Raw genomic sequence first — 17,706 nt, forward strand, 5'->3', positions numbered from 1 at the left:
AAACAGGAAACATTTATCTCTGAACATCAGCACCGGCAGATGACCCCTCGGGTTTGACGGCCTGACACTCTTCCACCGCACTCCCAGCCAGGGAGAGAACGAAAGCCAAGACGGCAAAACTCGCGGTCCCGTAGAAGGTCGTGGTGAGCGCATGGTTTCAAGCGTGCAAAACGCCATCGAGGTCCGCGTCCGGGACCACGCTGCGCACCTCTGCAGCGCTCGCATCCAGGATTTTCTGGATCTCGAAGTCCTTCGACTCTGACGCGTCCAGTGCGGCGACCAACTTGTTGTCGAAGATGGCCTCGGCAATAACGAGGTTGACGGCCGCGCCGAAAAACTGAAACACTGGAGCAGGGAGGTGCTGACGGGGATGTATACAGGCTGGAGGACGGTCTGTGTTGCCACGTAGGACATAGACAGGGTCATCCCTGCGCCGAGACCTTGAAGGACTTGCGAGGGAATCCAGCGCTCGTGGGGTGTGCTGGGCGTGAAGCTCGAGCAAAGTCCTGTGGCGATGCTTATCAGGGCCGTCTCGAGAAGAAGGTGGGGGTTCGGATAGCCCAGGAATTTGAGGGAGGCGCCCGTAAGGGTGGCGGAGAGGGCGTCCGATAGGGCTAAGGGAAGGTACATCAAGCCTGACTTGGTTGGCGAGGCACCCTTGATGACTTGGAACCACTCGGGGATGTAGTAGATGGGAAATCTTGCAAACAGTTTGCCCGCGATAGGCTGCAGAGCACACATGTCGAAAAAGTATGCACTCCCATACCAACCGATGTCGCCGGTGGTATTGAACTGGGATGTGATGCGGGGGATGGCAGTCGCAATGGTCAACGAGTTCGAAGACATTTAGAAAGATAGCAAGGGCAAGCCCAATGATGTCCAGGGTGAGTGGGAGGCCGGTCAACTCGAAGGCACTATGCTCCACTGGAGAGGCATCGACAACGGCAGCGGTGACCTTCCGCCCAGCGTGCGTCCTCGGGGGGCTGTTTCGCCGCCATTGTTGCTGAAGCCAATTTGCGAGGAGCCGCAAGGACAGTGTGAGAAGCAGAAATCATCCTGGACCTGGGTTTGGAAGAGCATCTTATCGAGAAGACAAGAGGGATGCCAAGGCGAACCAGGAATCAGCATGGCACATCATGGATAGTGATGTATAAGAAACCCTATGAGAGTCCGAGTCCGTGTCAAAGCATGAGATATTAATGTTATTTAAAAAGATATTCAGTCTGACCCACAGAACATACTGAAAATCAGTAATTGAGCAGTTACCCGGAGTATCTTAGTTGTTGATGAGAGAAGGAAGAAACAACAAGCGGGTAGAACCATCCGATCCGGTGGAGCGAGCAAAGCACGGTCCACCCGCCAATAGATTCCGGGCATCAAAGACTACAAGACAATTCCTCAAACTCCCCCTCTGACCAACAGCCCACAAGCAATGAAACCATGACCTTTACTCACCTCATATAATTTTGATTACCGATCTACAACCATGAGCTCTCCAATCTCCCCACACCTCCTCCCCACCCTCTTCGCCTCCCTCGCCCGCACTCCGCGCTGGACCCTCCGCCGAACCCTCCAAAGCGACAACCCGCTCGACCTCCACGGCGACCTCCACGGCGAAGCCTCCTTCAGACCTCTCCCCGCCACGGCCGGCACCACCGCAGCCAGCACCACCAGAACCACAACCACAGAAACAACAACAACAATAACAACCACAACCCAAACTCTCTACACCGAATCCGGCACCCTCCCCGCAACCCTCGGCGCCAATCTCCGCTGGACAAAATCCTACATCTGGCGGCTGAGTCCCGAAGGCCGGATCAGCGTGTGGTTTGTGAAAGTCACCAAGGACGCGGACGTCAACCCGGAAGCGGACTATCTCTTTCACGAGGTTGAGTTTGAGGTGGATGGTGTTGGTGGTGGGACCGCTTCGGATCCTGTCGCGGAGGGTGATCATGGCACAAACGATCAGACATATGTGACGCCTCCGGTGCCGCCAGAAGCACCACAGTCCCTATCACCATCAGAGGCGGCGACAGTGGTGTTGACGGCGAGGGGGAATCATCTCTGCATTAAGGATATGTATCGCACGGCGTATGCGTTTCGGGTGCGCGCGGAGACAGGGGAGGTGGTTAGTTGGGCTAGTAGGCATGTGGTCAAGGGGCCGAAGAAGGATCAGGATATTGTGAATCTGTATTCGGTGGGGTGAGGCTGGCTGTAGGGAGGCTTAGGTCGAGATAGTTGTCAGACCTAGAGGATCCATACAACTCGTCACTAACGCGTAGAAAAGATTGGTTTGGGCACTACATGAGGGGTAAAGAGGCGCCAAAAGGGCTTGACTTTAGTGTTTTCGATGCACTGTCTGATCCCGGACAATGATAAGCTTGACTCCGCCATAGAGAGAGAGTGTGTGTGAAGGGTTCTAGCCGCCGCTATCATATTCATAACGACCAGCAGCCTCAGCCCATTCACTCTCGTTGGCTAAGCCCCGGTTGTCTTCGTCTCTCCTTCGCACCATCACTGATGTGCAAGAAAAAAGAAAATCGTGAGCATGAAAATTGGTCGCCATCCATTTATCTCATCCTGTCAGCTCTCGCTGCATACCATGTCCACATTCTAACCTACAGGATGATCGAAGCTGCTTGTGATCGACTAAAGATGGTACGATGCCAAGGAAAACAAGTCCCATTTGCAACTACAACCTAGATACAGAGTCCCTCACCCCTCTATTGAGTCTCGGACTATTTTGCTCGATCTTCACCTTGATCTAGATACTATCAGCACCCGTCGCCAACTAGTCCCAAATCCCCACCTAAGCGTTGCTGGCCTGGACAGCCTTCACGAACTCCCACTGACATTCGTCGAACTTAGCCAGGCTACGCAGGAGAACATACGCCGCCGCAGCACCTTTGATGGAGCAGAAGTGCAAACGGCTTCTACCGACGCCCGGCTCATCGTGGATGCTCTCAATCTGGGACAGAAGATACGCATTCCCCAAGACCCGAAGAATCTCCGCCTTCAGTGGCTCGCGCAGGTTGGTGATGCGGATGCACCGGGTGTAACCCTTGTCGAAGATCAATCTCGCCATATCCGCGCTGATAGGATAGCTGGGGGTGGGGATCGGCGCCACTGTGGCCTGTCCGGATTTCAAGCGGAGACCGTCCTTGGAGGCCTGGAAGAAGCTCACAGCATCTACCTGATGCACAAAGGTGATCAGAGCGGTCTTGGTTCCAGTGATTGCAAGAGTGTCGAGCATGCGGGCAGAAAAAATCTCGCCCGGGGTCAGAGACAAGATCTCACTGAGTTTTGCGTCGGAAGGAAGCCCATCGACCTTGACGGCACGGTACACGTCGGTTTCAGTGTCCGTCGGGATGTAGCGCAGACCATACTGGAACACCCAGAGCTTGGTGCCATCCCGTCCGAAGAGATTGTAGGGGCTACGCGCGCGGCGCTCTTCGTCCGAGTCCTTGAAGACGGTGGCCCCATCCAGAGCCCAGCGAATCTTCCCGTCCCACGGAACAAGCTGGGTTTTGGCGGTCATGGTGACGGGAGTAGCAGTGGAATACGCCTGAAGAGACATCCAACATGTTAGCTTGCGGTACGCAGAAGGCGCAGCCTGCTGGGCTGCTCGAGAGCAAATCACGCACCGAGTGAGCTGGAGCTAGCTTGTACGTGAGCTCGCGGTCGACCTCAAAGTTGACGGGCGAGTTCGGATGGTCGATTCTCTTGGGCTGGGCCATCTTCACGGGTGTCAGTGGCACGAGGCTTGGGACGTGGATGTCGTCCAGCTGGCTGTCAAGGAGACAGTTCTCATCTCCGTGTTGTGGCCGCTCACACAAGGCCTCCAAACTCGGTTCTGGCGGGTCCATACTTTGAACGAGGGGGTGAATGACGCCCAGCTCACTCGGAGCTGAGAGTGACAGCGCATTCACTGTCGACCATGAATTTATCAGGGCCAAGAGGCGGTGCAGAAGTAAACATAGAAGTAAACACAGAAGTATAACTGCTGAGAGCAACAGCGCCAGCAGCAACTCGCTAATCCCGTTTGGGTCAGAACGATGGCAGAGCTGTGGTAGCTTATTGCAGCCTTGCATTTCTGCGCAGTGTTGTTAGGTAATCAATAAGGCAAGTGCGTGGTTACAGTGCACAGTGCAGTGAGTACTGCAATTTGCTAGTACAGGGGTTGGCGATAAAGTGATTTGGTGAACAACGACCAGCTCAATGGGAGGCAAGGGCTATATAGTGTAGATGCAGATGACAGATAGCCATGAAGTGCTGGTATTTTGAATTATCCGTGAGCTCCGAGTGACACTGAGGTCGCTTTGTTGTGAATAGAATGATTCTATATGTTGCCAAAGTTGCAGAAGAATATGGAGCAAGATATCGGCGAAAGTGCGCAATCATGTGACAACTTGAGATGGTAGTAAGCACAGTACAATCTGATTGTTTCCATGTATGTACAGTACTAAGAATATTTCGACTGGTGAAACGCAGGAATTGTGAAGCCCAAATCACCGCTACTGCCAAGAATACAGAAACACTGAGCAATAATACCATAAGTGGCATGTCCGAAGCATGAAAGCATGACATGCATTCGTCAGACTTCATTGAGATAAGAGAATACAAAGGACATGTAAGATCACCCAAGGAATTCCCCTTCTGCCAGGGCAATCCACGGAAGGTCCTCGTCCCAGCAACGCTGCATTAATTTACGTGCATTTTGAATCTGTGATGCAGAATTAGTGAGACGTATAAGGATCAGTATCTACCTAACTCACCTGTTTCATTCCAGTTCTTTCCAAGATCTCAAAACGCCCCTGGATCTCCGCTCTATGGTGAGTGTCCATGGTCTCACACCCAGCTGTGAACAAAGGGAACAGCGCGCCAACTTCAGCAGAAGCTCCGTTTCTGATCTCAACCATGGCCTTGATTAGCTCTTCGGAAGCAATTTTAACCCTTTCAGAGAAAGGTGACGTATCAAGCACACGACGATGGAGATGTAAAAGTCCGGCATAGCGAAACGCCCTGTCAATAGCGAGACTGTCCATATTACCCAGATGGAAATGTGTGCCGTTGGCATGAGCATGTGTTTCCAGCAGATCAATCTCCGACAAAAGGCCTTCACCGGCCATGATGGCAGCGGGAGAAGGCTTCCAATTCGGGTTAAAGACGCCCAGTTCGTCGAATCGTTCATTATCACATTGATGAGTCAACCGTCCCACTTGTGTGAGGAATTGTCCCGTCCTTGGTGTGAAACCGGTGAAGCAGTCGATGTGAAACTCGTCATACTCTCCGACACTACTACAAGCGCTCAAAATGGAGCCGTAATCGAAGGAAGGCGGTTCACTGTGGCGACAGGATAGTGTTCCAACAATGTCAAGATAGCTCAACCACCGAGTCAGGAATGCACCCACGAGATTGCCAGGATAGGCCAACTGTTCTTTCCGAGCGAGAAACAGGTCTCTTGCAAGCTTGAGGTGACTCTGCCATGGGATTGGAACTTCAAATGTACTAGGCGAGACTATCTTTAGGGACAGAAGCATGATAGCCGCAGCAAGGTGATTGTCGGTGACCTTCTCGTGGGGATTTTCCAGGGCTAACCGCAGAGTTGGAAAGACATTGCTCACCCAATGCGCAATTCGATTGGTGGGCTCTGGGTGCTCCAAATATCTAGCCCGATGACTAGCTGAATACGCCAAAGTCAGGTTGAGCAGATTGGAATCACTGATCGCCACTAATACATGGGTTAGTTGAGAGCAAAATGGCTTGATCAACTTGGGAACTTACTTGTGGGAAGTACGGAGATGAATGGATTATCGTCGCAATCATGCGGGACGAGCATCTTAGCCGTGTGGTTGAGGAAATGGTGAAAGTACATCAGGTTGATCGGTGTCTTTACCAACGAGGGTGGCAGCGGGGACAAATAGCGTGGAATGTTGATTGGGACAGGCGAAGCATAATACATGTATTTGCTGCAATCAAAGGTGTCTTTGTCTGCACCCAAGTTGGCGCTTGGAAAGCCGGGCACTGAGGGCGTACTTTTCTGGAAGTTGATCAGGTCAAGAGCATAATTGATGTCGATTGCGGAATGATCATCATTCTTATTTAAGTCCAAATCAGGACGACCACGATCCAAACCATAATTGTCTGTGACGCTCGTGAGATAGGCTTGCCATTTTCTCTCCGCGCTCACGCCGTCCCCTGCGAGCATACCACGGCTGAAATTGTCAGGGTAGTTATGCAAGTCTGTGCCTGTGCCGTGTAGTTGCGTGGTGTCGAAGTCATCGCCCGGTGCTATCTGACGATTCATAATCTTGGTGAGATAGCTTTCTGTATGATCAGACGGCCGTGGCTGTTGAGTTGAGGCTTGTTCGCTTCCTTCCAAGGACATAGCTCTTGGTTCTTCCATGTAAGGTGAGTTTTGGCTGCCGAGGTCCGCTGTCTCCTGGACGACATGATCGTCATGTGCTGTCCTCCGGGTGGTGAGGGGATAATAGTGGGTGAGCTCGCCGCCATGGTCAGGCCCGCGGTTATCCGTGGAAGCTGCATGATGCGATTCGGATGTGTGTCTGAGATATGAGATTGGGCGCGAGAAAGTGGTGACCGGAGTGAAGCTCAATGGACCCCAAGACCCGATGTTGATGCTGGAGTTGGTGTCGACCGGAGATGGATGAGAGGTAATAGCGCCGAAGGAAGTGGGAGCAGAGGCAGAAAAGGCGGCCGCGGTATTTCTGGGCAGGTCTGGCCATGGAGTGGTCCCCTCCTCTCGAGGTGACAAATCCCTCATGTCTACAGAAGTTTCGCCATTCGTACGGTTGGAACTATAAAGAGTCTGGCCAAACATTGGAGATTCATGGATATCATGTAGCCCTCTAGAATAAGCGGTCGGAGTCTCTATCGCCATCTCTCCTGCAAGCTCGACATCCCATTGCAGTTCCTCTGTGGCTGGACATTGTGCTGTGTTCTCGGACTCTGGAGATGTGGCTTTGACTGACTGTGAGGATGACAGATAGTCGGATTGATAGGTATTTGCCGGAGAGAGGGAATATGAGCCAAAGGTCCCCGAGGGACTGCTTGCATGCGATACCGGAGAATCTACCGACGACTTTCTTCTGGTTCTGCCTCCCCAGGTCAGTCGGATGCGATAGTCACACAGTTCATTTTGACGTTGGCAATTGACACACGACGGTTTCTCCTCTCCACTGCACAGATTGATTAGCTGGCTTGAGTACGGGCGAAGGAGTGAATTGTTGAGGCAACACAGACCATTTCACCTTGCGTGCTTTACAAGGCCTGTAAAATGCGCAATTAGTTAATCCAGCAATGAAGAGAGACGAATCACTTCGATGAGCCTCACCAGCAGCCCTTGCGCGATCTTCGTTTCGGCTCCGGGGCCCCGGGCCTTCTCGGACGAGGCATCGAAGTTCAAGTCCGATCTGGCTGAGGGAATATTTCCAGCAAAAGAAATCCACGGCCAGGGGAGCTAATGGCCGGAATCTTGAAATAGCTTCGAATCGATCTGCACAATAAGATCGCCATGCAGACAAAGTAGTAGAAGAATACTTTGTTGCTACAATCTGGAAAGGTGTCCCAATGCGGTTGCTTTTTGTCTGTTGGTGCAGGGCGTTTGACCCCGGATGCTAAGAAACGATAATCAAGGAGACACCCACACCCGCTCTTCGTCATCGAGGTGTGGGACGGACTAGCTGCAGATTTGTTCTAGAAGCTATGCCTGGAGATTGTGTCTATGGATCACGATCTATAGGGCTGTGATGCTTGTGACGAGATAGGGAGGTGTGGTTAGATTAGAAGACCAGGGAGGGTGGGAAGCCAAAGAGAGAAAATAGGAGGTGAATGAATGAGATGAATGGGTTCAAGTCTAACCCAGAGTCCGGAATAGACTAGGTGAGAATCATTAATTGTTAGCATCCATCACCAAATCATTCCAGTACTAAATTATATCCACCGGAGCACGTAGACCAGTTAACAAGCAAGATAACCTGCCGATAACCTCCAGTCATCGGCTCTTTCCGTCAATCAGAAAAAGGCAGATAAGGCTATACGATGATTCCTTCTGAGTACAAACCGTACTGTGTAAGTTACTTAGTATTATTGGGGGAGGAAGGCTTCTCCGATAAGCGGTAATGAATGGAAATTCCACTAGCCTGTTTGGGTGTGGTGGTGTTGTGTCTCGGGAAACCCGGGGAAAAGAAGCGGTGATATCATTGTCTCCAGGCTACCAGTCACAACTTTCTGGTTGTACTGGAAGTTCCAAACCACCGCCAGTCAACGATCTTAACCTAATTTTGCTTTCTCCATAATTTATTGTCAATCCCTTGGGGCAGTATGGGTTACTCTGCCGTCGCTCAATCGCTGCAGAGAAAGCACCCTCTACAACGGATGTCCAGTCCGTCTAGAGGTTTCTCTGCGCTGGTCCATGTATGTGTACCTTCCATCGTCCGTTGCAGGAAAGCTTGGTTCCATGGGCTCACATTCAACAGCTTCTGGGTTTCGCGAGTTTCTTATGGTCTTTCAAATAGTTAGTGATTACTACTGCTGTGCTGCCCACTGCAAGTACTTTTAACTAACCAATCAACCATTCCAGTATGCACGAGAATCCCAATCATGCGTGAGTTTAATCCCGGGACCTGTCCTCGGGAGCTGAGAATATGCCTATATTGAAGCTTATCTTTACTTTCAATAGGAATGAAGCTTATGGCTGGCATTTCCAGGTATGTGGTTGATCGCCTGATCGTCACCGATGTCTGACATCCGTCCTTATCAGTACCTTACGGTCTTGGGCCTCTCACTCTCCTTGATCACGATTACTTGCGGCCTGATCGCTGATCTGACACTATCTCCCCGCATTTTTCTCGTCAAAAATCTCCTGTCCATGTGCTGTACGCCGTTGGAAGTGCTCATCAGCATTTTATACTGGGGTCTCCGCTTGGTTAGTGCTCAGACCTCTGACCTGTCCTACTCAGCTCTCTGATATGATGCTATAAGATTGACGAGCATTTGGTTATCCCTGACTGGGCAGTCATCCCATTGAACGCTGGTGAGTCTCGATAACTATATTCATTCGTTCGGCAAGAGCTGCCTCCTCCTTAACATTCCTGCAATGACAGACATAAGCTTCCATGCTGTTCCTTCTATTATTCTCATGATCGATCTATTGTTTCTTTCACCACCTTGGACGATTACTATCCTTCCCGCACTTGGGCTATCCAGTACCATTGCGGTGGGGTATTGGTTTTGGATAGAACGGTGCTTCCAATACAATGGGTGGTATGTAACCTCTCGTTCCTGGGCCCTGGACCCTCGCCGCTCAGCTCACATCTCTCCAGGTATCCTTACCCAATCTTCGAGGTAGCCGGCTTCGAAGGTCGCGTTGGAATTTTCGCGCTCAGCGCGGTGGTAATGGCGCTGAGCACCGGCACCTTCAAGTGGGTGTACGGCCATGTCAATGGTTCCGGAACGAGCAAGGCCCAGTCCCGGCCGGGGGCCATCAAGCAAAACGGCCACTTCTAGAGTGCATCTAGGTGGTATAAAGACCGACTAGGATTGTACTGGATACATATATCTGGGAAAGTGCTCGAGATCACGTACTGAATACGGCCTTATTTGGGTCATATACTCCAGATGAGCTGTAGTTCAACATCCTAGGCATGGTACCATAGACGTCATTATAGATTTAGGAGACTCGACTGATTCTATAGTTTGAACAACATTTGTACGAGTACCGTACGAATATACCAGATAGTGCATCACATTTTTGGGCATAGCTAGATTGAAACAGTCACTGGATGTATAGCAGGACCTAGAAACACTCTTTCCAGCAGCTTTCACCTCTCTCCTCGACTAATCTTTCCGAAGCACTGCACACACTTTTTAAGCATATCAGTAAAACTTCCGAGGCTGTGACCTCATGCGGCCGCCGCTGCTTATCTAATCCGCGCATGCTTCTCCGCCGAACTTGATCCAACTTCGCCTACCGACCATTGGCAACCAACTGATTTCTTCTTCAACATCTTCCAACCCCTCATTGTCAACAATGCACGGAACCTCGATTTGTGGGATGCGCTCCGCCGTTCTAGGCGGAAACTTTTCCACCTCCTCCATGAGGCCATTCACACACGGCAACAGCAACTTCATAAGACAACTGTATCAGGCGATTCCATCAGCCCGCACGGCCAGCACAGCTACAGCCAGCAATGTCGCACGTACGCCAAAGACCACGGCACGTCGTCCGCAGAAGACCATCACTTCGCTCTCAATCTCGGCTCCTCGCCGGGCAAACTCCAACGCCGCCTCCTCTACTCCCTCGGGGCAGCAGCTTGTCCGCCTGGACTGGGACTCGTTCTTCAAGCTCCGTGCCAGCCGGCGCCGCTACACGCTGGCCTCGTCGATCGTCACCTCAGCGCTCACTACGGTGGCGGGTATGCAGGTTCTTTCGTCGCAGGATCTGGAGTCTCTTGGCGCCCAGGTGATGGGTCTTGATCCGTTTGTGGTGCTGGGGATGGCGACTGCCGCGTGCGGTGCCGCGGGATGGCTCCTTGGCCCTTTCGTTGGGAACTCGGTCTGGAGTCTAATCTACCGGAGATACAAGCCGTCTCTCCTAGTAGTGAGTCCTCCATCGTCTTTCTCCCTTTGACACTCTCCCTTTGTTGCAATCGGGTCAAGGCAGAGGCGACATTGACTACTGACACTGGCATTCCGAACCTGCAGAAAGAGAAACAATTCTACGATCGGATTCGCCGGTTCCGGGTCGATCCTTCGTCCAACTCCATCGCCAACCCCGTTCCTGACTACTATGGCGAGAAAATCGGTAGCGTCCAGGGCTACCGACAATGGCTGAAGGATCAGCGAGCGTACAACCGCAAGAGACGCCACTTCATCGCCTGATAATGTGCGCGCGCGGTTGCTCTACTTTGCATAACGGTATCTCTTCCACGAGTGGGTATTGCTTATTTGGCTTCAACCTTCGCATGGGACTCTTCATGGGCCTGTTGGATCGATTTGTATGAATATTGTGTATCGGCTGAGCGAATCAAATGGATTTCTTGATATTATTCTCCCTTCTAGCAAAGCTAGTCTGAGCTACCATCTTTCTCAATCGGGCTAGTTATGCCCTGCATCTGTCTTATCTTCTGTGACGACCTACAGTTTAGGACCCTCTGCGACGGCCGGCTTCCGGTCAACGTTGACCTCAGCCCACCATGGATAATTTTCCGGCCCATGCTCTTCCAAGGTGGCGCGGAAGAAAGCCTTTCGTCTTTCCTCAATGAAGGCTCGAACCCCCACAAGCAAACATATGCGCCAACACGCTCGAATCCAACAAATGCGCCTCCTCCGCCGAGTCCGGGCCCCGCCACATCAGCGCGCGATTCAGGACAGCAGCCATCGGACTGATATTCTGTGCGATCTCGTCCGCCAGCTCCAACCCCCGCACGAGGACCTGCTTCCGCTGCGGGAAAGCCCCGGCAAAGAGGCCGTTGAAGTACATCGAAGCAGGATTCAAAACCTGGCCCGTAGAGACGAGGTACATGGCTCGCGAGTATCCGATCAGGTGCGGGAGGAAATACGCCGAGCAGGACTCCATGGTGATGCCGCGGCGGGCAAAGACGAAGCCGTATTTGTTGCCTTGGTGTGCCAGTCTATTTATATCCACCAACACAAAAGCTTAGTAGTAGTATGGACGGAGCTTGTGATCTTCCACAACGAACCTGATCGTCGCCAGCAGAGTCATGGTCATGCCGACTCCAACAGCGGAGCCTTGCATGGCGACAATGGTGGTTTTGCGGCATCTGTGGATGGCTAGGGCGACTCTTCCGCAGCTGTTGGGTCGGATATGGAGGGCAGAGTGAGTACTAAGTATATCTCGCTAGGACGCTGGGCTCTTGCTATCTAGGGATTGGGATGTGGGTAGCATCGCTGGCATAGTGTGTGGTGTCACCTATCACGATGGTCAATGGGTCTTTCCTGCTTGTTCTCGAGGAACCCGATGTCCAAGTCGGCGCCCGCGCAGAAGGTGTCGCCTGCGCCGGTCACGATGATGACTTTGACGCGCTCGTCGCGGTCGAGGGTCGTGAAGGCCCATTCCAGCTCGGTGGCCATTGTGCCGGTGAACGCATTGCGCTTTTCGTGTCGGCTATCGGTGACGATGATGACGGGGGTTGCGGTGGGGGATCCTGGGGGATGATGAGATAACTTGATGGGTTGCATGGGATGCGTTTCGTAGGAGGTGAGGATGGTGATGGCGGTGATGGACATGTTGTAGTATTTGCTCGATAGAGCATACGAAATCATTACGGCAGTCTTTGGAGAATAGTCTTTGAGGTTAATGCTGCAGGTAAATGATGTCCTATTCAGCAGTGCTGCTGTTGCCGTTTGTCTGTTCTGGCTGTTTTTCCATACTAGTATAGTAATTTTTCCTCGGCAGGTCAGTTAACCCCGCAGCAGGGATGCTGCCGGGCAGTTCAATCTTGTTGTTCAATGAGATGCTAATCATCGAGGTTATGACTCTCATGGATGGCTATATGTAGGACTGTTGTGCGTGTTGTAGGTTCATAGTGAATGGTCCATCGACATATCCACGGATGCTAAAGCGAGAGCCGAGGCAGTGTACCTGCTTTGGATGGATGAGGCTAGAAAGAGAGCTGACATGTGGTTGCACCTCCCAGTTACCAAGGCGAGACACAATCTGAGGTTGATAACCTATTACATCATCGAAGACAAAGAACGAATTGCGATGTGAGACATCCTGAGTACACAAGACTACCCTGGGTCTGTACTCAGTAAGTGAACAATATATGTGTCGCGATAAAAATAAACGCTTCAATCACCTGGGATGATTCTGTGGTTATTCTTCGGAGCTAAGCTTTTCCTCCCGCCCTTTTTTTAGCGACCGGATCTCGCCCCAGCATTGGTCAGGTTTGAAATCACGGGGGCAAAAGGCCATCATGAATGCTCCAGAGACTCGTAAAAGTGCACACTGGAGCAGAGATCGGCAGAAGCCAGGAAATTCCTATTAAGGAAATTCCTGATCGTTTCTTGGAGGTGCTGGGTTTAGTTAAAAGAAAGAAAAGGGAGTGTGGGTCAGGAACCGCAAGACACTCGGACTTTTGGTCGAACAATAACTTGGTTGTCAATAACACAACTTACTCAGCCCTCCCTGAACGAAGTGGAACACGACAAGCACTAAACTAATCGCCTTATCTGGGACTAGTTAGAAGGGCGTCTTAAGCGACGCGACGGACGGGACCCTTGAAGCGTCAAGCACTAATGCCCACCGCGGTTTAGTCCAATTTGCTTCCAACTTCTTGTTGCTGCTTATCTGCAACTGGGCGGCGGCCATGGTTGACTGACTTAATTGAAACTGACTGACTCTTTTTCGTCTTTCTTCTTCATCCTCTTCCTTCGTCGCACTTCTCTCCGTTTCACCCGGATTGTTGTTGTCGCCCTCGTTTTTAGCCCTCTCCCCCCCCCCCCTCCTCCTTGCTGTTGATACACATCCTTCTTCACTCTACCACAGTACACAGTACATTATTCTCCTCGCTCCATTCTCCCAGCATGTGACCAATGGCCTTCTTTCATTTCAACAGGAAGCAGAGGCTGCTGCTGATCGCCTACGCCATTCTCTTCTTTTTCCTCCTCCTCCTTTGCCGCTTCTGGTCCCTCCGCGACCCGGGCTCCCTCTTCTTCGAAGCCACTGAAGGCTATCGGCCCAAGTACAGTCTTGCCCGTATCCAGGAGTCGCTAGACTACCTCACCGTCTACAATCAAAGTGGCGCCACCTATCCCTACCCACCGATCGAATACCAACCACCTAGAGACAAGGCTGCCTGCGTCGGGATCGTGACGGTGAAACGACCGCTGCAGCAGAATCTTGCCACAACCGTTGCTTCGATCCAGGACACACTCACGCCGGAGCAGCGGCGCGCGCTGAGCATTCAGGTGCTCTTCGCGCTTAGCGACCCCACCGAGCACCCGGACTACAATCAAACATGGCTCTCGACGATCGTGGACCACGTCAATACTTATGAAACGGTAGACGCGCCGCACGTGACGATCGCCAGCCTCGAGAAAAAGAAGGATATAAAGCGCAAGTCGCTGCTGGACTACCGACTGGGCCTACAGGCCTGCTACGATGGGAGCGACGCCCCTTGGATCGTCATGCTGGAGGACGACGTGGTGGCCCAGCGCAATTGGTACGAGCACACAATGCAGAGCGTGCGGCGCATTGAGGAGGCCCGTCAGCACGGCCAGCTGCAGGACTGGTTGTACGTGCGTCTGTTTTACACGGAGAAGTTTCTGGGCTGGAACTCGGAGAGCTGGCCCGTCTACCTCTTCTGGAGCGCCTTGACCGTCGCCATCGTCGCCTGGGTCGCCCTGGCAGCTCGCCGTCGGATCCGCGCCGCACAGCCCGTTCTCACCAACCCCTTCCTGCTGGTCCTCTGCTTCCTCTGTGTGCCGGCTTTGATCGGTCTCTTCTTCATGACCGGCCGAGTCACCTGGTTTCCCATGGAGCCCGGCGTGCACGTCATGAACTCGCACGGCTGCTGCTCACAGGCCCTGCTCTACAACCGCGCTCACGTGCCGGAACTCCTCCGCTTTCTGGCCGAGCGCGAAGACAAGACCCCTACCAAGGCCGTCGATACCGTCATCGAGATGTTGGCGGGCAAGGAAGGCCTGGAACGGCTGGCCATCTCTCCGTCGCAGATGCAGCACGTCGGAGCGGCCTCTTACAAGGAAAAGAAGAAGAAATGGGAGTGGGAGGGGCCGTATCGCATCAAGGGAGCCCATGGGGTGTGGAGTATGGGCTTCGAAACTGCATATACTCAACAAGGGTCGTACCGATGGTTTGACATGTGAAAAGATCAACCACGTCCTCCAAACAATTATGACATTTCTGCAGCTCTGTGGTGAGCAGGAGGTAGAATTTGAAGGTTTCTCCGGAGATGCATTCGCTCCATACTTAATGATACATGTGGGATGACTTTGTTTTCGCATTTCACTGCGAATGTTAATGTGGATTAGGACTTTGTGTATATGATATGGTATAGTTCTACGGGGTCTAATTATGTTAAAGAGTAGTTTTTCTAGATAGAGTACAAGATGGTTGTTTATGGATAAACTTGTTCTGTTTCTTGACCTGAAGAAAGTACCTGAGCTGTATGAATCTGGAATCGGTTGTGATTCTGCCTCATCTCGGCGTACACAAACATCCCAATCTCGTGACATAGTTGTAGGTGTGTCCATTTAAATCCTGTGCAGTCTTATCCCAGGCATACTTCTACTACTCGCAAAGCAGGCCAGACGTGCGAAGCTAATATCGAAGAAAGCCATGCTTCTCCCTCTTTCATGAGTCTTGCTCGGGGAAAGAATAAGTCATCTGACCTCTCTGAGCAATAGTCTAGATGAGGAGAAGGTCAGCTGAAAGTCCCAGACATGAACCGTGAGGTAAGAGAAACTCCATAATGCGAAAAATCTGATGTTTCCCTTGCAATGCTCTGCAATCAACCCAAAAAAAAAAATAAATAAATAAATAAAGGAAATGGCAAGAAGCGGTTGCGGGCGCAGTTTAGCAGCCAAAGAAAACGTCATTTGATCCCGACGGGCTGCTGTTTGCTCCTTCTTGGCTGTCATCGCATCATCCGATTTCTTTTTTTTTTTCTTTGTCTCACGCTCTCTCTTCCAAGTCCACCTCACCCCTCTTTCGTGTTGGGTGTCTCACATCAACTTGATTAACTGACTTATTGACTTGCTGACTTGGTGGGACTTTCATCCTTCGCTTTCTTGCTATCAGATTCTATCCCCTGCCAAATCTTTGCGAGGAAGTGCAAGCAACCCCCAGAGCCGAGCGCAACTTCGTTTTTCCCGCTTGGCAATTTCTTTTCGCGACGAGGGCAACTCGAAGCCTCGTCTCTTTCTCGTGTACATTCCCTCTCAAATCGACACCTTTCCACATTTTGTCGCCCCCGTCGCAGATTGAGAATTGCAGGTTGAGAGTGAGAAGGACAAGCAAGCCATGGGCAGGAATATCTCTCATGGTCGCGGTGGCGCGGGTATGCCTCTGAATTTCCCTCCCCTTCCCCAACCCCGACTCCGACCCCACTTACCACATCTCCTGCGTCCGTTTTATCTTTCAAGCACATTGAAGGATTTCCGTCAGCCTGGGTGGGAACCTTATCGTTGTCTCTTCTAGGGAACATCTTCTCCGGCACTGGCGAGTCGCGCACCACGCCCAAGGACCTCGTCACCCCGACCATCAAACAAGATGTCTTCACCACCGGCCGCGGCGGCTCCGGCAACATGATGCAGAACGACCCGCAACATCCCGAACTGGCGCGTGAACTGCAAGACGTCGAGACCCCACCGTTGCGCATAGAAGAGGCACCGCATCATACTGGACGAGGTGAGTTCGGATCACATATTTCTCTTCCGTCCCCTTCTCTTTTGGTTTCCAAGCCCATGGCGTTCTTCGCATACAAACCATAAAATCCGATACTAGACTTGCACACCTAACCACTCACTTATGGGCCCTTTTGCCAAACGCAGGCGGTGTCGCAAACGCATATTTTCCCACCCCCGAAGAAGAGAAGCGCATGCGCGAACAGGGCGAGGCGCAGTTGGCTCGCGTCAAGACCCAAGAGGCGCAAATGGCCCGCGTGAGAACCCAGTCCAAGGATCGCAGAAAGGATATAGAGCATACGGCCGGTACGACGAACCCCGCTGTTGGCTCGGGGGCCCTCGGCAGCGATAGTAGTCGCCCTGGCAGCGAAGAGCGACAACCGTCGTCCAGTTGACTAGCACACGTTTGGAGTTGAGTGGGTCGAAGTTCGATATACACCTCGTCCGGTTGGTACTTGGCACATACTGGCAGGTCTGGGGTTCGGACAGGGCTGTTTTCCTTCCAGCAGGTATCAGAGCGTTGGCATTCGGGGGCCTTCTCCCTCGCTCGCTTTACCTGTTTCTGTCCGGTCGGGTTTCGTGATTCTTCTCCAAACAAAAGTATCTATTTGGTACCCCTCGGTGGGTAATGCTGGGGGTGACATATTCGTGATTGAATTCGGTCAACAACGGGCTGCTTCTTTCGACTTCTTTGGCACCAAGGGAAGTTCGAAAAAGATGCTGCGGATGGTAGGCGACGGTTGTGGCATAGTGTCACTGCTAGTGTGGCGGTGTTGATGATGATCCTTGAAGCCTCTGAGGTTTCACTTATTCTTTCTCCTCATGGTCTGCTCCCTCTCAATCAGTGGGAGGTTCCATGCAAGGCGGCGGCGGCAGCAGCAGCAGCAGCCTCTTTCGTTCCTTGCTTCTCTTCTTCTCTCTTCACACCTATGTTTATTTAATCAATACCCATGTAGACTTACGTCAAACTAGGAAATAGGCGCTGGAGTATGGTTCGGTCAAGGGTTTTTTCATCATGGAGGGCGGTCTTTTGTCTTTAATGTCCTGCAATCCGCGGTTTCAGTTGTGTCGTTCAATCTTACTTCTTATTCTTTTTCCTCCTTCGTGCTTACGCTTTCCCAGAGTCAGTTGTCCTGCCTTTTGTATGCACGTCGCTTGTGGCGGCACTAAATAAGGGAAGAAGGAGGTCTCCAATGAAAATGCACGGGCTTATCGGGATGTCTTTTTGATTCGCTTCTTGCCCCTCTTTGCATACAATAAATGATATAGTCACTAGTAGGAGGGTACATATTACGC

General features: G+C 51.9%; 10 protein-coding genes across 10 annotated transcripts; 6 read left to right on the forward strand and 4 right to left on the reverse strand.

The window, feature by feature from the left end:
• Positions 1 to 157: 157 nt before the first annotated feature.
• BP01DRAFT_361923 (uncharacterized protein) lies at positions 158 to 846 on the reverse strand (the record flags this gene model as incomplete). Its single annotated transcript, XM_025576199.1, has 2 exons — positions 158 to 337; positions 367 to 846. The coding sequence occupies 2 exons, from the start codon at positions 844 to 846 to the stop codon at positions 158 to 160; spliced, it is 660 nt and encodes a 219-aa protein (XP_025435889.1).
• Positions 847 to 1,416: 570 nt separating this feature from the next.
• Positions 1,417 to 2,375, forward strand: BP01DRAFT_352443 (uncharacterized protein). Its single transcript, XM_025573940.1, has one exon. The coding sequence runs from the start codon at positions 1,487 to 1,489 to the stop codon at positions 2,204 to 2,206; it is 720 nt and encodes a 239-aa protein (XP_025435890.1). The 5' UTR covers positions 1,417 to 1,486; the 3' UTR covers positions 2,207 to 2,375.
• Positions 2,376 to 2,447: 72 nt separating this feature from the next.
• On the forward strand, positions 2,448 to 2,756 carry BP01DRAFT_8976 (uncharacterized protein). Its single transcript, XM_025580211.1, has one exon. It carries the CDS (start codon positions 2,521 to 2,523, stop codon positions 2,701 to 2,703), a length of 183 nt encoding a protein of 60 aa, XP_025435891.1. The 5' UTR covers positions 2,448 to 2,520; the 3' UTR covers positions 2,704 to 2,756.
• Positions 2,757 to 2,833: 77 nt separating this feature from the next.
• BP01DRAFT_267340 (uncharacterized protein) lies at positions 2,834 to 3,517 on the reverse strand (the record flags this gene model as incomplete). Its single annotated transcript, XM_025571358.1, has 1 exon — positions 2,834 to 3,517. A coding segment is annotated over one exon (684 nt), but the record flags the coding sequence as incomplete, so codon positions are not given.
• Positions 3,518 to 4,606: 1,089 nt separating this feature from the next.
• Positions 4,607 to 7,879, reverse strand: BP01DRAFT_9179 (Zn(II)2Cys6 transcription factor). Its single transcript, XM_025580226.1, has 5 exons — positions 7,355 to 7,879; positions 7,264 to 7,290; positions 5,785 to 7,199; positions 4,776 to 5,731; positions 4,607 to 4,723 (listed from the first exon to the last, which is right to left on the reverse strand). Exons 1-5 carry the CDS (start codon positions 7,414 to 7,416, stop codon positions 4,637 to 4,639), a joined length of 2,547 nt encoding a protein of 848 aa, XP_025435893.1. The 5' UTR covers positions 7,417 to 7,879; the 3' UTR covers positions 4,607 to 4,636.
• Positions 7,880 to 8,343: 464 nt separating this feature from the next.
• BP01DRAFT_331488 (putative integral membrane protein) lies at positions 8,344 to 9,837 on the forward strand (the record flags this gene model as incomplete). Its single annotated transcript, XM_025573052.1, has 8 exons — positions 8,344 to 8,436; positions 8,499 to 8,536; positions 8,603 to 8,626; positions 8,702 to 8,729; positions 8,783 to 8,947; positions 9,004 to 9,059; positions 9,094 to 9,285; positions 9,345 to 9,837. The coding sequence occupies 8 exons, from the start codon at positions 8,344 to 8,346 to the stop codon at positions 9,526 to 9,528; spliced, it is 780 nt and encodes a 259-aa protein (XP_025435894.1). The 3' UTR covers positions 9,529 to 9,837.
• A 166-nt stretch (positions 9,838 to 10,003) lies between these two features.
• Positions 10,004 to 11,314, forward strand: BP01DRAFT_412767 (presequence translocated-associated motor subunit PAM17). Its single transcript, XM_025578966.1, has 2 exons — positions 10,004 to 10,621; positions 10,726 to 11,314. Exons 1-2 carry the CDS (start codon positions 10,052 to 10,054, stop codon positions 10,900 to 10,902), a joined length of 747 nt encoding a protein of 248 aa, XP_025435895.1. The 5' UTR covers positions 10,004 to 10,051; the 3' UTR covers positions 10,903 to 11,314.
• BP01DRAFT_370532 (enoyl-CoA hydratase/isomerase family protein) lies at positions 11,158 to 12,270 on the reverse strand (the record flags this gene model as incomplete). The annotated part of the gene is made up of 4 exons (XM_025576612.1): positions 11,158 to 11,272; positions 11,310 to 11,654; positions 11,724 to 11,834; positions 11,954 to 12,270. 4 exons carry the CDS (start codon positions 12,268 to 12,270, stop codon positions 11,158 to 11,160), a joined length of 888 nt encoding a protein of 295 aa, XP_025435896.1.
• A 1,193-nt stretch (positions 12,271 to 13,463) lies between these two features.
• On the forward strand, positions 13,464 to 15,126 carry BP01DRAFT_352446 (uncharacterized protein). The gene has a single exon (XM_025573941.1). It carries the CDS (start codon positions 13,579 to 13,581, stop codon positions 14,869 to 14,871), a length of 1,293 nt encoding a protein of 430 aa, XP_025435897.1. The 5' UTR covers positions 13,464 to 13,578; the 3' UTR covers positions 14,872 to 15,126.
• A 904-nt stretch (positions 15,127 to 16,030) lies between these two features.
• Positions 16,031 to 16,706, forward strand: BP01DRAFT_266870 (uncharacterized protein; the record flags this gene model as incomplete). Its single annotated transcript, XM_025571353.1, has 3 exons — positions 16,031 to 16,064; positions 16,205 to 16,414; positions 16,558 to 16,706. Coding segments are annotated over 3 exons (393 nt in total), but the record flags the coding sequence as incomplete, so codon positions are not given.
• Between the last annotated feature and the right edge of the window lie 1,000 nt (positions 16,707 to 17,706).

The sequence above is a fragment of the Aspergillus saccharolyticus genome (genome assembly GCF_003184585.1).
Source record: "Aspergillus saccharolyticus JOP 1030-1 unplaced genomic scaffold BP01scaffold_1, whole genome shotgun sequence".
Classification (NCBI taxonomy): domain Eukaryota; kingdom Fungi; phylum Ascomycota; class Eurotiomycetes; order Eurotiales; family Aspergillaceae; genus Aspergillus; species Aspergillus saccharolyticus.